At 38.9% G+C, this 16,335-nt stretch overlaps 1 protein-coding gene across 1 annotated transcript in view; it reads left to right on the top strand.

The window, feature by feature from the left end:
• hfm1 (helicase for meiosis 1) overlaps window positions 1-16,335 on the top strand; it is a 43,812-nt gene that overhangs the window by 3,942 nt on the left and 23,535 nt on the right. Inside the window, exons 5-17 of the mRNA XM_042703084.1 lie at window positions 966-1,117; window positions 2,254-2,331; window positions 2,922-3,077; window positions 3,166-3,366; window positions 7,324-7,412; window positions 7,536-7,579; window positions 8,180-8,281; window positions 8,921-9,066; window positions 9,333-9,427; window positions 9,528-9,661; window positions 9,772-9,819; window positions 15,417-15,497; window positions 15,583-15,674. Of these exons, the coding sequence (XP_042559018.1) occupies window positions 966-1,117; window positions 2,254-2,331; window positions 2,922-3,077; window positions 3,166-3,366; window positions 7,324-7,412; window positions 7,536-7,579; window positions 8,180-8,281; window positions 8,921-9,066; window positions 9,333-9,427; window positions 9,528-9,661; window positions 9,772-9,819; window positions 15,417-15,497; window positions 15,583-15,674 (1,418 nt within the window). The remainder of the gene's footprint in view (window positions 1-965; window positions 1,118-2,253; window positions 2,332-2,921; window positions 3,078-3,165; window positions 3,367-7,323; window positions 7,413-7,535; window positions 7,580-8,179; window positions 8,282-8,920; window positions 9,067-9,332; window positions 9,428-9,527; window positions 9,662-9,771; window positions 9,820-15,416; window positions 15,498-15,582; window positions 15,675-16,335) is intronic.

Here is a 16,335-nt window from a genome sequence, read left to right as displayed (position 1 = left end):
CACTGACAAAACCATGATGACCTTGTTCTACCTTGCTTTTATTAAATCAAATTTACCCTTTTCTATTGTGTCATGGTTTGGAAACCTATCCTTAAAAAGCAGAAACTCTGAATCAAATTGATAAATGGTCTAGTAAGCTGATTAGTGAGTCACAACTGAATCTATCCCTGTAGATCCCTGTACACCAGCCAAGTACAGCGGACAACAGCTCAACTTTAAGTTATGACTCCCACTCTTTGTACATTGAGTTTCAGCTTCTCTCCTCTGGGCGAAGGTTTACAGTCCCAAAGTGTAGAACAAAAAACAGGATGAAAAATTGCTTTATTCCAGGAGCCAGCAAGTCATAGCAACATTGCACAGATGATTGTATTTATTGTATTTTACTTTATTAATCTATTTGATTTATTTTATTCTATTTTTAGAGTTAGTAGTTAGTTTTAATGTTTTATAAAGGATTGGAACCCTAAGTACTTTTTTTATGTGTTCCAGTGTTGTTTGTAAAATATTTATGAGGAACTCATCTACTGCAAACCGAATCTACCTACGGCCACAAATAAAGTAACCTGCACCTGAACCTTAGTCTGGATATTGTCGCCATTTCTGTACATTTCAAAATTGGGATGGAAGATCATAATTCAGATTGTGGATTGTGATTGTGTGTCAAAGGGCGGCATGTGGCCACGGACCAACACAATTAAATACCTTTGGCTTCACCCTGGTCATTCCAAAACTCCACACAGACATCCACAAGACACCAGAAAAGAAAAGAAAATGCTCCAGTGCATTAATTGAAAAGACTTGAAGGTTTATTTGAATGTTATTATCATGTTTGTATGATAGGGTTGCAAAGCATTTAATGAAGATTCAGGACGAAATCTTTTTCCGATTTTCTCTGTCACCATTAAAGTGAAATGTTTGGTGTGTCAGAAAATAATTCATCATCTCATTCATTTTGCCCTTATTAGTGGCACCTATGAAAGCCCTTTGTAGTCAGCAATATGAAAACTGGAACGAAAAGTTTGGACGTTTAGGACTGAACTGCAAGGAGTTAACTGGAGACACAGAGATTGACGACATCTTCGAGATTCAAAATTCTCATCTCATCATGACAACACCGGTATGTATTACAAGTACAATCTTTGATCCCTCAAGTAAAATGTTACAGAACTTGTCATATGCTTGCTTGTATGCATTTATTATTGAACATAAAACCATGAAAAACTTGTTCAGTGACAGTTAAGCAACGGCTATAGTAGTGAACAGATTCTGGTAGCACATAATACAATGCTATGTTGAAAGTGATTAAGAGATGATCTGTTCGTGTAAAGTTACATTTTTATGCCAAGCACTCCCGTTCGAAAGTTTTGGATCACCCAGAATTTTTCCAGTAAAATACATATTTTATCCATCAAATTAGTTGCAAAATGAATAGAAAATATATTAAAGTCATTGACGAAGTTATAAATAATTTAATAATTTAATAATTTCTGTGGCATGTGGGGAAACAATATGTCCGATCCATGAAGGCTCTACCTTGCAACTTACAGGCCTTACGGCCTATTTACACCTTCACGTTGGTGGCTTCTCATTCACTTTTGGTGCCCAAACCTGATAATGGTTCCGTTGCCTTGCTTGCCTTGCTTGCATTGCTTGCGGTAGAAAGTTCAGAAAAGTTAAACTTTTCAAGCAGCAGCGCAGGCCACCCGCCAATCAAATTGCGTTAATGCAAATATTCCAGTGCAGGTGCTCAACATAAAATCGCGTGTATGCAGATATCCAATCGAGCTCAAACTGGTCAAGTTTGTACTTATATGTCATTTCTTTGGCTTATTGTTTGCTTAGATTAAAAAAAAAAAATGTAAACATATTTACTCAGAAATAGCCACTGTACAATCTAAAAACCCTGTTATTTTAACAAAAAATATGCCTCAGGTGATTTGCAAGGAGTCTGCTTGCCAATTATCTAAGCACGTTAACAAGCTAACTACCCACAAAGTAGACAGCTTGTCAGCGAAGTTAAACAGCAGTCAGCAATTCATAGTGGCGTGATTGGTTGTTGACCTGTGAACCTGGCTATTAACCCTGGCTATTAACCCCCCCCCCCCCCCCGAACGTCAACGTGTGTATGTGTGAATGGGCTGTTAAAGGATTTGCTGCTAAAGTATTGGTGCCCGCAGCAGGTGGTCATAATGCTTTGGCTCATCTGTGAATTGCTCATCTGTCTACTAAGTAACTTGCCTATCATCTCTAAAGGAAAAATGGGACAGCATGACAAGGAGGTGGAAGGACAGCTGCCTTTTACAGCTGATACAGCTGTTTCTTATTGATGAGGTAGAAGTTCCTTTCCTTACAATGAAAATCTTTGATCCTTTCATGCTTGGTTGCTTGGTGTTTTAACACTTAAAACAATGACATTGTAGTTGTCTAGTTGTAAGTCTAGTCTAGACTTAAAACTATTTAAAGTGCCCTATAATTACAAATAGAGCATGGACATATGCTACGCATTGAAGAGATTCTGGTACAAAAGCATTTGCTGTTCCTTCTGTATGACTCTGGCCCGTCAGTTTTAGTTTTTGGCATCCTGTAGTTATGCTGCTATAGACATTTGACCTCCAAAATGTCCTGCTATGCCATCTCGCTTTCTTCTTCTTCTTCCCTCTGTTGGCCAAAGAAAGACTCATAGGTTCGATATACATTGACATATGAACATAATTATTCAGTAAAATTGCATTGATTTATTACCATTTAGCACCATTGACAATAGCCATTATCTCAGAGGTGGTGATGGCAAGGACAAACTCCCTTTTACTCGTAGGGTTACTATATCATTCGATTGAGTTTGATGCTTGTAATGGTACATATTAGTAAGGTAGGTTATTGTGTGGGAAGGCTGGCAATCAGTATGTCTGTGTGATGCATAGGTACACGTGGTAAAGGACACTCAACGTGGAGCTACATTGGAGGCAGTCATCAGTAGAATGAAAGCCATGAACACTTGCCGTGTGTTTGAAGATCAAAGGCCAAACATGAACACAAGATTTGTGGCTGTTTCTGCAACCATCCCAAATATTTCAGATGTAAGTCACCTTTACGCACACATTTTATAAATGTTGTAATCTTTCTATAGCCTACATTACTGCACTGAATACTGTATCTGCATTGTAGATTGCATGCTGGTTATCTGACAGTGTGGGGCCTGCAACTTCCCTCGAAATGGATGAGAGCTACAGGCCAGTTAAACTCAGGAAAGTGGTGTTGGGTTTTCCGTGTTCCAACGGTCAAAATGATTTCAAGTTTGATCTGTCCCTTAACTACAAAATGGCCAACATCATTCGGACCTATTCAGACCAGAAACCATCACTTGTGGTGAGTTGTTTGGATTGTCCTGTGCTCATCCTATTTCTTCTCACCATAGTACGAAGCCAGGGTGACCAGATTCCGCTGTGTGAAAAAAGGACAGGCTCCTTAAGACACTCGCAAACTATTGCTCGACATTTACCAATTCCACAACCACAGCTAATACCTCTGCAGTTTACCGTCTTGCTCTCGAGCTCACGAAAAGATTAGCCTGTCTTGTTCAGGTTAATGTGATTGTGTAGTTTATGGAAATTATTTTAAAAAAATGTAAGTGTCAGTTCTAATAAGCCGTTTCAATGGCACCCTTTGATTGTTTACATAACCTACTATTCTTGAGTTGGCTATGTAGGCTATGACCATTATTAAAATTTAAGGAATGAGGAAATATGGGACGAAACAAGATTTTTTACAAATAAGTCAGGACACTAAAAAAAAGTTGAAAAATGGGACCGTCCAAGGAAAAATGGGACATGGGGTCACCCTGTTGTAATATTTGTAGCACAAAAATAATACAATATAGTCGCGAGTGGCGATGGCGGGTGTTTTTTGGCTGTTTTCTTGTTTCCAGATGGTTGCTCCGTAACATACACACTTTTCATATGCAGATGGGATTATACTCAATGCGCAAATAATCTGGTGAAGTTTAAACTTTATTTGATCATTTGATGAACACTACTACATCTCTTTTGTGTGTCGCGTACTACAGTAATGTCCTCTTTTCATATTTCAAGACTTTTGATGTTTGAGCATGCCTACGTCACTCTAAATTCTGTATGTGTGTGAAGTCTGTGTTTGTGTGGTTACTTTAGATGTGTCTGGTAAAGGTCATGAGTTTAGAAGTATCAGTTCTGTATGGAAGTTTTGGTATGCAAGTCATAATGCTTAATGTCTAAATATTCAGTTCAAACTCCATGAGCGATTTTGTGATATATTATTATCCTTATCCTTATTATCACTTAATATTATTATTATACTGCATTGGCCATAACGACATCTGAGGAAGGCATGTCTGAAGAGGTGGGTTTTGAAGGCCCTTTTAAATGCTGACAGTGTGGGTATGGTATGGTAATGAGTTCCACAGGGAGGGGGCGGAGACCGGAAACGCCCGCTCAACCCAGGTTCAGCACTTGGTACTCGGTATTTGCAGGAGGTTGGCATCTGCAGACCTGAGGCATCGGGAGGATGTTGGTGGAGGAGGTCGGAGAGGTAGGGGGAAGCCAGGTTGTTGAGGGCCTTGTAGGTAGTCTTTAAATGTATCCTATGTTTAACCGGGAGCCAGTGGAGGACTGGGGTGATGTGGTGACTTGAGCGGGTATTAGTAAGTAGGCGGGTGGCAGAGCTCTGTACGTACTGCAGTTTATTAAGGACTTTGTTGGTGGTACCATAGAGGATACTGTTGCAGTATATATAAATGCATGGAGGAGTGTTTCTGCAGCAGTGGGTGACAGTGAGGGTCGGAGGCGGGCAATGTTACGGAGGTGGAAAAAGGCTGTTTTGGTGATGTGGTTGACATGGGGCAGGAATGAGAGGGTGGGGTCAAAGGTGACTCCCAGGTTACGGATTTGGGTGGAGGGGGTGACAATGGAGCCATCGATATTGAGTGCGAAATCCTGAGTGGGGCGGGTAGGGGAGTCTGGGCCAATAATTAACATTTCAGATTTATCGCAGTTGAGTTTTAGAAAGTTGCTTTGCATCCATGTTTTAATGTAAATTAGGCAAGTGGTGAGGGTAGAGTGGGTGGCTGCAGTAATGGTCTTGGAGGAGATGTAGAGCTGAGTATCATCGGCATAACAGTGAAACTGGAGGCCATGGCGGCAGAGGATCTGTCCAAGTGGGAGCATGTAGAGGATGAAGAGAAGGGGGCCGAGCACAGAACCCTGGGGGACGCCATGGGTGACAGGAACTACGGTTGATTTACAGTTGTTAATTGAAATGAATTGATGTCTGTCAGTGAGGTAGGACTGAAACCAGGAGAGGGCAGTGCCAGTAATACCAAGGGTGGATTTGAGGCGTGTGATGAGTGTGGAATGGTTAATGGTATCAAAGGCAAAGCTGAGGTCAAGAAGGATGAGGATGCTGATGGAACCAGAGTCTGAGGATAACAGTAGGTAATGTGTGACTTTGATCAGAGCAGTCTCAGTGTTCTGAGCGAAAACCAGACTGAAAAGGCTCATAGAGGTCATTGGAGTCAAGGTAGGATTTTATCTGAGTGGCAACAACTCTCTTCCAGTACTTTAGACAGGAAGGGCAGGTTGGAGATGGGCCAGTAGTTATTGGGTCATTGAGTCAGGGTCAACATACGACCAACATATGAGATGGGCTGTTAGCTGAATGGTGGAGAGCTATAAATCAGAAATGACATGCATTTCCCAACAATAGAAGTATCAGTGTTTGTGCCTGTGATACATTCACAAGTAAATTCACATTGAAAATTCTTAACAAAATATCAGTTATTGTGTAATTCTTGCTCAACTTTCTGAAAGCAGTTATTATACAAATCTGCCAGTTCTCCCACAGAAGTAGTAGCCTACAGCAAGTGTGTTTTAAGGGAAGCAAGCCAATAATTGAACAAAAGAAAAACCTGGATTTTTAGTGGTATGACGACCATGAATTCTTTGGTTTAATAAAAGGATTGTTATTAGTGCTGTCAAACGATTAAAATATTGAATCGCGATTAATCGCATTTTTGTCATAGTTAACTCAAAATGAATCGCGATTAATCGCAAATTTGTATCTATTCTAAATGTCCCTTCGTTTATTTATTTTTTCCATCATTTTATTTTTATTTTAATGCCCTTATCAACATGGAAAAGTGGATTGGCTTGCTTTAAGCAAATGTTTTATTTTATTGAAAACCAATATTGCCAAACAGAGCGGTACAAAATAAAATGATAAAGTGCACATTTCAGGTAAACAAGGACTCAGCCTATAGTGCAGTTAAATCATGGCTTATTTTTTTTTTTTTTTCAAGTTTGCTGGGAACATAGCAGTCAGGCCTCTTATTTCAGAAACAATGAACCGTAACAGTTAGGTTACCAATAAAAGGTAAGCCTACTACTTCTTTGATTTCAGCCAGCTGCCTGTTGACATTTTCAGACAACAGTGAAGCTCGCTTCTTTTGCACAACACAACTTTTAAAAGTAAACTTTCCATTCAGAAGCTTTTTATCATCCATTTCGCCGTATCGCGCTCACCATTCACTCAAACCGTAACGTTAGCCTACTACACAGTTTGCGAGGCCAAAAATCAATAATCTAAAAAAAATTAAAATGGGTTTGCGTTAACGCCGTTAATAACGCGTTAATCTGACAGCACTAATTGTTATACTTCAATCCAGCAAACTGCTATATTTCCAAACCAGCCAAACTAGGGTCCTTTGTGTGAGTGTGTGAGGTGGGCTACACCTGCAGAGTGCGTGAGGTGGGCTACACCTGCAGTTTCTTCAGTCTATGTGTGAGTGAGTGAGGTGGGCTACACCTGCAGTTTCTTCAGTCTTTGGTTTATTTCAGAAACAGAGAGCATTCTTTCTGAACCTTTGTGACATTCTGACTCTTATGTCTGTCTCTCTCTCTCTGTCCTGTTTGTTTTCTTTGGGGGATGGGCATCGTTAAATCAGACCTTATTATGAATGTGTTGACAGTTTAGTCTTTAAGGTAGGTGTGGAGAATGTTTGTGTTTTTATTATTATGCATCAATTTTTTATGTTAGAAAAATGGTTGCATGAATAATAAGAATCTTTTCTAGGATCATAAAAAATACATGGAGAATGATAATTAAGATAAGGTAAACTTGCTTGAGACAAACGCTATTGCTTGCTAGCTGTACTGCTTTCATTGAATGGTACATATTGTACCGCTACGTTAAGAGACCAGACTGTGTTAGTATGGTAATTAATTTCAGTGTGCAAAAGACAAACACAAAAATGTGTTCTTTAGAATGTTTACAAGTATATTTTTTTTATAATAGTTTTGTTCTACAAGAAAAGGAGTTCAACAGTCAGCAGACGTACTTGCAAGGGATGCCAGATTCATGATGAGCATTGATCATAAAGAAAGGTTAATTATCTTTTAATGTAACGTCAATAATGTCATCACACTACCGTTTCATATTTATATATATTTTTTCTATTTTTATTTTTATAAATGAAAATGATCCTCATCATCCTGGCTGTATTTCAGACTGAGGAAATATGCAGATTCTTTAATGGACTCAAAACTAAGAGGTTAGTGTTGTGAATTTACTTTCTTTAGTTTGAGAACGTTTTTCAGGTAGCACATCACTAGACTCTGTTGAAAATAATTGTATTGGATGTAGCAACATTTTGTTTGCAAGACTTGAAATGTATTCTATATATAGTCATGCAAGACTTGAAATGTATTCTATATATAGTCATGCAAGACTTGAAATGTATTCTATATTTCATCATACTGGCTAACATCACAAAATCAACCAGTCAAGAATCTTGTTTAGAATGACCACCCTTCTCCAGCACCTTAAAGGTTTCAGTGTTGCAGACTTGTTGACTGCACCGAAATACATCCACATTAAATATATCCGCATTTCTGGCCTTGTGTTAAATCGTATGTTAAAATGTTAAAAAGTTTCTATTATGCTTATGTTAATTCATTTTTATTTTATTTTATTATTATAGCTAGTTTTTAATATGTTGGCACTCTGAGATTCTTTTGAATGAAGAGTGCATTACAAATAAAATAAATCATTATTATTATTATAGTGGTTCGGGAGAAATATAGTGTCTGCTGTATGATGTACACCATTGACAGGTTGCCCTAATCAAACGTACATGTTCTGTCTTTCCTAGATTTAGTTTTGTATGGTGTTGCATATCATCATGCAGGCATTGATATATCGGACAGGAAAGTGATTGAAAATGCTTTTGCTAAGGGAGATCTGCCTGTACTTTGTGAGTGTTATTTTACGCTGTAATTATCTATATCACTGTAGCTTGAAGCAAAACGCTGGTCACAGGCTAAAGGTGCTGTCCGTAATTCTAATCCAGTACAGTTTTTTTTCTCAAATTTAGTTAATTGTTCCTCACACACTGTCGATTCAGTGTTTCAGCTAAAAAAAACAGCTTTATGTGGTTGGTGTTACTAATTCTAGCAACATTACTGAGGACATGTGGTCAAATTAGTTCAGTAGCCCGTGTTAGCAACAAAACAACAACAACAGCAACAAATATTCTCCAAATTGCGCTCCTTCTCACTTCCGGCCCATCCTTATTGCCATATTAAAAGTATGGTCTAGCCTCAAAATGACGGTGCATGATAATAGAGAGAAAGTTTTGGGAGGACATCCCACTGCTTTATAGTCCCACAGCATGGGAATATTCTGAAAAGGGTAGAGAATGTGATGAGGGAAATGTACTGCATGTGAGTGATAGGGAAGGCACCATAAATAGCCATCTTAATATAGCTTTGTGACATTTAAAAATTCTGAACTCTGTGGTACTAATCATTTGTGCGATCTACAGTGATACTTATGTAAATGGCGAAAGGCCTTCACAACAAATCACTATCTTTTTCTCTGGTTGTGAACTTAGTCACTACAAGCACTTTAGCAATGGGAATGAACCTTCCAGCTCATCTAGTGGTGATCAAATCCACGGCCCACTACGTAGGGGGCGCATGCGAGGAGTACAGCGAGACAGATATTCTTCAGATGATTGGTAGAGCAGGCAGACCACAGGTATGAGACAACCTCTGACACATCTTGTACCCACATACACATTTCTAACCACTATTACTAGAATGACATGATTGATTAACTGGTGCTGGGCTGTTTATTGAGTCAATAAGTAATACCCGTATTGATACAATATCAAGGAGACTGCTGTTTATTGAGTCAATAAGTAATACCCGTATTGTTACAATATCAAGGAGACTGTTGTTTATTGAGTCAATAAGTAATACCCGTATTGTTACAATATCAAGGAGACTGCTGTTTTTTCTTAGTTTGACACCTCAGCAACTGCAGTGATTATGACAAAATTACAAACAAAAGACAAATACACCAACATTTTAAGTGGAGCGGAGACTATCGAGAGTGGGTATGTTGAACCAAGCATCTAAGCATCTTTTTTAGCATGCCCCTGTGAATACTATTTATATTTGTACATTCATATGAATATTTCTTTCCTTTCCACACAGCTTGCACTTAAACTTGCTGGAACATCTGAACGCCGAGATAGTTCTTCACACAATCTCTGACGTAAACATGGCACTGGATTGGATCCGCTCCACATTCCTGTATATCCGCACCATGAAAAATCCTACATACTATGGTAAACAAATTCACTGCACAATAAAAACGTTGTTAATACTAAATGCATCAGACAGATTCGGCACTGGTGTTTTTCATAGTTTTTAAACAATAGTTTTATTTTTGTTACAGGGCTCTCCTTTGAGCTGGATAAAGGTGGAATTGAAGCCAGATTGCAAGGCAAGACATGCTACAATCTCTCTCTAACTCAACTACACTATGTCTCAGTGTGTCACGACCAGCACACTGAGATCTAGCTAAAAGGTTGTTTTAGATGACTGGCTCATCAGGGTCAGCACATGCACGTCTAAATTAATTGGAGGTACATGGATGCTCAGTAAACTGGGTAATGCCTACTAGAAACCAATTCCATTTGCCAAAGCTTCTGTTGAGGGCTGTTTATATAGCTGAAAAACATCATCATGATAAATGTTTACCAAAATGGCTGGTAGATGAAAAAAATTACCAGCCAATCATATTTTTTACCTGGCATTTCAGACCTACTCTGACATTGTTTGACATAAACAACCTTCTAAACTATAGAGAAACATTATTTAACTAACTTTTCATGACCACAATTTATCAAAGCACATTCAAGAGTTGGCTATTAAAAATATACTTCAGATGAATGAATTTAACCTCATAAGAAGCGTTGCATTAGGCCTACAAAAGAAATCTAAATTAAGCTTTAAAATGACACCTATATGATAGATAAATATTGTGCAACTAACAATATAGCATACATATTCAAAAGCAGATTATAGCCATCAACCTATTCTGAACAAATTGTCACAGAATGTTAGTTTAGTAGGCTACAATCCCATTGCTGGCCTGCACTGCGATGTAGCAGAAGGCCTAGGCTACACACTTGACCAGCTTTGAAAAGTCTATCTGAAGTAGGCCTAATCAACTCAACAGAGCTAGAAAAGTAGCCAGTAGCCGTACCCTGACGACTACCACAACACCGAAGAACCACGGACGTGGGGTCAGGGGAGGCAGAGCCTTAGCTGAAGGTGATGCACCGGCAATGAATCGCCACATTATTTCAAGAAGTTTAGCTTTCGTTTATCTGCATTAACTTGCGTGTGGTCAACTAAGTCTGTTTCAACTTTTGATTCGCGCTCAAAATATTAGAACTTTCTAAACTTTGTATTCACGGGCAAAATATCAGAACTTTGTATTCGCGCGCAAATTGTTATAGTTGTGTAGCCTGACGATGTCATACTCAGAATTCTAGTCAGAATATGAGTCTGATACTGCTCCATTGGGCTGTGATTATGGGGCGTGTTTCAAGCGAACCAGGAAAAAAAATGCCTCTTCGTTCAATTGGATAGACCTACAACCAATCAGAGCAACGTAGTCATTATCGGGGCCAGCTGATAAATTAAACTTTTACCGAATCCCGTAGGAAGGACGGCAAAAACATCTTTTCGATCGACAAATGCCTTGATCACGTTTCTCTGTTCCTTTTTCAAAATGAATGCGCTGTCGATGTCTTCTAAAACATCTCTATCTACACATCTCAGCTCTCCAGCGGCAGCCATGTTTGTTGAAAACGAATTCAACCCAAGCGCTCTTTGGTGACGTGGTTGACTATATTACTGTTGATCATCTGTCCATCATCGTAAAAAGCCCGCCCTGACAATTTGATTGGTCCGAACAATTTTTGATTTTGGATAATTTCTCAACCAACGGAGCAGTGCCAGACCGAACTTCCAGACCGCAAATGTTGTGGGCGGGGCTAAGTTTGTCTGGTACCCAGGCTAATAGTTGTATAAAAATTCTTAGAACTTTATGTAACCGCACCCCCCACCCTCCTCCCCCTCTCCCACTGTTCGTGTTGGCGTTGCAAGCTTTTTTTAACCATGACGGGCGCGGTAGTCAGGAGCTGTACTCCGCAATTTCCCTCGCCAAGTGGCAGAGCATCGGACACAATTTAGTCGCCAGCGCTTGGCGGGTGCCAATTTCGAGCCCTGTCTGTAACCGTAACCTTAAAACTTAAACTAGCATTACAACACTGCGATTGCAGTAGACTGTAAACAGCTCTCCTCACGTTTTTGTCTTGTAATCCTCACTGCAGAACATCCAATCTTTCATGATGAAAGTTTCATCTGTGCAATAATCTCTGGTTTCTGAGCTAATCGTTATTGTTGTTACTGTTACAACATAAGCAAAACACACACACATGCACTCATAACAGATTGACCAAAATCATCACTTTCGCTTTGCTTCCTTGCAACCTTCTGGGTTCTGGGTTGCATTGATGTAGGAATACCGCCAAATCTCAGATGTGGCCTTAACCTCTTCTCCAAGTACTTCAGAACAGTTAGATGGCTTGCAAAAGTCAGTTCAAGGCTCTCTAGTAAGTTGTTCTTACATCTGGACCGGAGAGCTTTGTAGTAGTCTAGTTGTGAAGTTTTCCTGCATCTTAAAGGGAAAGGACTTTTGTAATTATGGAAATATTGTGAAAGTGGTAAAATATGTTTTTTTTTGTAATCTGTTTTTATCTTGGTCAACAGTTACGCCAAGATCTTTAACAGAAGGGTAGTATGTACAATAGGAATCTAAGTACTGAGGAACTTCATAACCTTGTGAGTTGCCACAGAGTGCATAGCTATAGGCTAGAGATGCATCAGCAGCATTGCATTTCTCACAAACTGGAGAAACATCTGGAAATATACAGTGTCATTTTGTCCTCCAATTACGGTGCCTATGTACAATTGAACCCATTGTCGAATTAGATACATTTCTGTCTGGAATCTCAAATCCAATCTTCGGACCACATTATTACACCAGTGCGATAATAGCATTGTTTTGGCAATTTTTCAAGTGTTTATCTGCCTCAAGAAATTCTTGTTTGTCTTGGCTTAATGCTGGAAAATTGCAATCATTTAGAATCTTCTTCACTGTCACTGGATCTTTGTTTGCTTTACTAGAGTGAAGTGATTAATAAAATAGTTTAAAGCAGCTGTTAATATCATTATATGAAGTCAGTAATATGTCAGAATCAGATCTGATCCTATAGATTGTCCCATCATTCTCGATGATACACAGGTGTCTTGCTAGCAATAGGTTATATTGGGGTCTAATCTTAGGAAATAATCAACACATTGTGAACTACAGAGTGGAAAGAATAATCTCTACCTGCAGGATTAAATCTCAATCCCAATTTTGGTGTTTCTGGGCCTTACGTTTTTTTGCTGTACAATTATGGAGAATAATAATATAATAATATGTCAACAAAAACAATAGTGATCCAGCAGCTTCTCTGTTTTGACCCCTAATGCTCTCAGGTTGTGGCCGAGTTTGTGCTGAGTACTAGCATATTGTGGTGTTGGTGGTACAGTGGTTAGTTTTGTCGCCCTCTAAATTGTCGACTTGGGTTCGTTTTCCAGACACTGCTAAATAACAGATCTTTTACCTTTAGCTGTTTGTTATGTAGCACTTTGTGATCAGTGTTTTTAGATGGGGGGAAATATAAAGGCATGTTTATCTACCTCAAAGGTGCCTTACAGACCTGATACTTGGGAGTGTTAGTTGGCAATAATTTCATATATACAACCATGGAAAATTGCAGTGTGAAAGTTCAAGCATTGTTATTCCTATGTGTTTCTGTTTAATTCACGTAATTCAACATTCCCTTTGTTTGCATTGGGGACTTAAAACTTAATTAGCAGTAAAGGTTCTAAAGTAATGGTCACATATGTAAATAAGCTAGCCTTGTAATGTAAACAGGTTGTTCTGTATGATAATCAGGTTTCTCTGACCTGCTGACTGAGATGGTTCTCAATTGCCTACCCCCATTCCTATACTATGATTATTTGCAGTCACTCACACCTTAGTTTGCTTCCCAACCCCAGGTGTCTGAGCAAATCTAGTGTGGGGACCTTTCCTTTGTTACCATGATAAGATTACCATTTTGGATATTATGCTGGCCAACTTTTGGTGGTCCCAGCAGCTGCTTGATCATGAATCTTACACATACATGGAAAAAGAAGATGATGATCGCTTAAGAACACTGAGGACCATTGAGGCTAGGGATGGGAATCCAGAACCGGTTCTTGTTAAGAACCGGTTCCCAGTGGACTGATTCCTTGGAATCGTTAGCCAAAGTCGTTTACGATTCCGCTATCGATGTAGGTGCCGTTTGCGCATGCGCGATGACGTTACGCGCATGCAGCTTTGTTTTGTTTAGACTGCGGCCAACATGGCGTCTAGGCAGAGGCGTTCAAAAGTGTGATTATATTTCACCCGAAAAGATGACCACATGCAATGCTTGCAAAACGTCTATTTCGTCATACAGGATGCAATAACTTTGCAGGAATGTCACGTTTTTTAGCGCTACGGAGTGACGATAACGTTAATGAATCTCAACCAAGCAACAGCAGCGCGGCTAACGTTAGCGCTTCATCTGTTAATATCGTAGGTAAACTCTAACCGTCTATTGTGTTGGTGCCATTTGTTTCATTGTGTAAACCAGCTTTAATTATTTGTTCATGTCAGTTTTATTTTTAGTTCAAGGTGAATACACTTTAAAGCACAGCGGTTCTCAAACTCTTGTATATCAAGGACCCCTAAACTGCCACAAATTAGACCAGGGAGGGTTGTTTTCCAGGCTCCCCCATCTGATGAGATTTTTGAGTTTAGATGTTTTATTAAAAAAAATTGTATGAAACCCATTACCAAATCAGTCATACATTCTGTTACTTATGGTTGGAATTATAGTCTAAACAAATATTTGTTTTCTTTGTTGGGACCCCCTGGCAGCCCATCAAGGAAAAGGATCCCTAGGCTTTGGGTCTCTGGACCCCACTTTGAGAGTTTGTTGACCTATTCTTAGGTTTGTTTTTGGTTATTTAAAACATGTAAATCTGTATGCTCTGCATCATCTATTCAGAGAATATTATATAAAAGAAAATTATTGTAAATAAACCCATTTGTACTCTTTGTTTATGTTATTTTTCCTTGCCCAAAAATAATCGATAATCAAATCGATAAGCAGGAATCGGAATGGAATCGGAATCGTTAAAATCTTATCAATTCTCATCCCTAATGGAGGCTCTAGCTGAGCGCATTGCTTTAAGCGACCTCCCCTTGTATGGCATGAAATGTGCACTTCAAATAGCATTTACTTATCCTGAAATTCAATTAACATTTATAAACATGTTAATGGTTGTGATTACAACCGGTTTTGGAAGGCTGCAGAATGTAAATTAATTTAAAAGTAGGTTATAGGTGTATATATTCAGTTTCAGTGAATTCTCAAACTTGAGTACTCAGTTAAAAAGTAGTATTGTTGCACACCTAGTTCTAAACCTAACCTATTTGTTCATGGCATTATAACGAGTTATGCGCAACAAAATTATACAACAATTTGCATTTCTGTGGTCAGTGTTAGTTTGCTGTGTGTATTAGTATGAACTCTACGCCTGTTCACTAGACCACCTATTATATGCCTATTCATGCAGTATAATGCGTATGGATGGTTAAAGAGTGTAATCTCTGTACAAAATGTACATTTGCATAGTGTGAAGTGTATGCTACACCTAGTGTGGAGATGTTTGTAAAATAGTAGTCTTCTTCTCTTGTGTTAGGGATAGTTTTCCTGTTCTATATAGATCCACGAGTACCTTTACTGCATGATCTGGACTCACAAAACTCTCTTTTCGTATAACATTTGTCAAAAGCTTTTTATGTTTCCATGTGTACCAGCACTATGGTTACGAGTGATCCCCCAAATCATTGACTGAAATGTTTTATTCCTTGAATACTTTTAGATCTGTGCTTGAAAAATTTGAAGGCACTGTCTGATGTTGGTCTTATCACCATGGACGAGGATATCAACATCAGACCAACAGGTATAGATTGATGTTCTTGGTAAATGTTCCCTGGTTCATAAAAGCTATGCCACCTTTTGACCTTGTTGGAATTATTGATACACAGAAACGGGAAAACTGATGACAAGATACTGTGTGGCGTTTGACACCATTAGGCATTTCACAAGTATGTCCGGCATGGAGACTCTGTCTGATTTGGTAAGTCTTACAGTGTACCATTACTACTGTAAATCGCAGAACACACACAAAGCAACAACAAGTAACATAATTTACATGATTGCAAAAACATGTGACCTGCAATTCATTCACAACTGACTACTCAAAGGTAAGATGCTAGCCAGCTAGCTCCTGTTAGCTAGGATTATTCATTGTGTTACATCAATATCAAATGGCATTCTAAATCGAAGGTTAAGGTGAAGTGACACATTTATGCCCTTGATGCTATTCCATTTTTTGGCATTCAGACAACTCAAATCAAATCAAACTTTATTTATATAGCACATTTCACACCAAGAGGCAACACAGTGCGCTTCACAGAAGAAAATGGGTGGGGGGGATACAAACACCTATGTTTGACCCTAATGTTCCAGAGGGAAGCCAAAAACCAGTTTACTCATTCGGGCCAATATTGGAGAACTGTAAACATTCTTCCCCGCCCACTCTAATGAGACAATTGAGCACTTTGTCTCCCACCCCCACACCCTAAGTCTGTGTTACATTAACACACATTACATTGCACATTGCTCATCCACATTGCACTCCTTTTTTTTTATATTCATTGTTTATATATTTGTATCGTATATATTGTGTTTTTTGGTTCTTATGTGTAGTACTTTTCTTATGTGTAGTACTTATTTGT

The sequence above is a fragment of the Clupea harengus genome, chromosome 22 (assembly GCF_900700415.2).
Source record: "Clupea harengus chromosome 22, Ch_v2.0.2, whole genome shotgun sequence".
Classification (NCBI taxonomy): domain Eukaryota; kingdom Metazoa; phylum Chordata; class Actinopteri; order Clupeiformes; family Clupeidae; genus Clupea; species Clupea harengus.
This window is presented reverse-complemented; position numbering and strand designations above follow the sequence as displayed.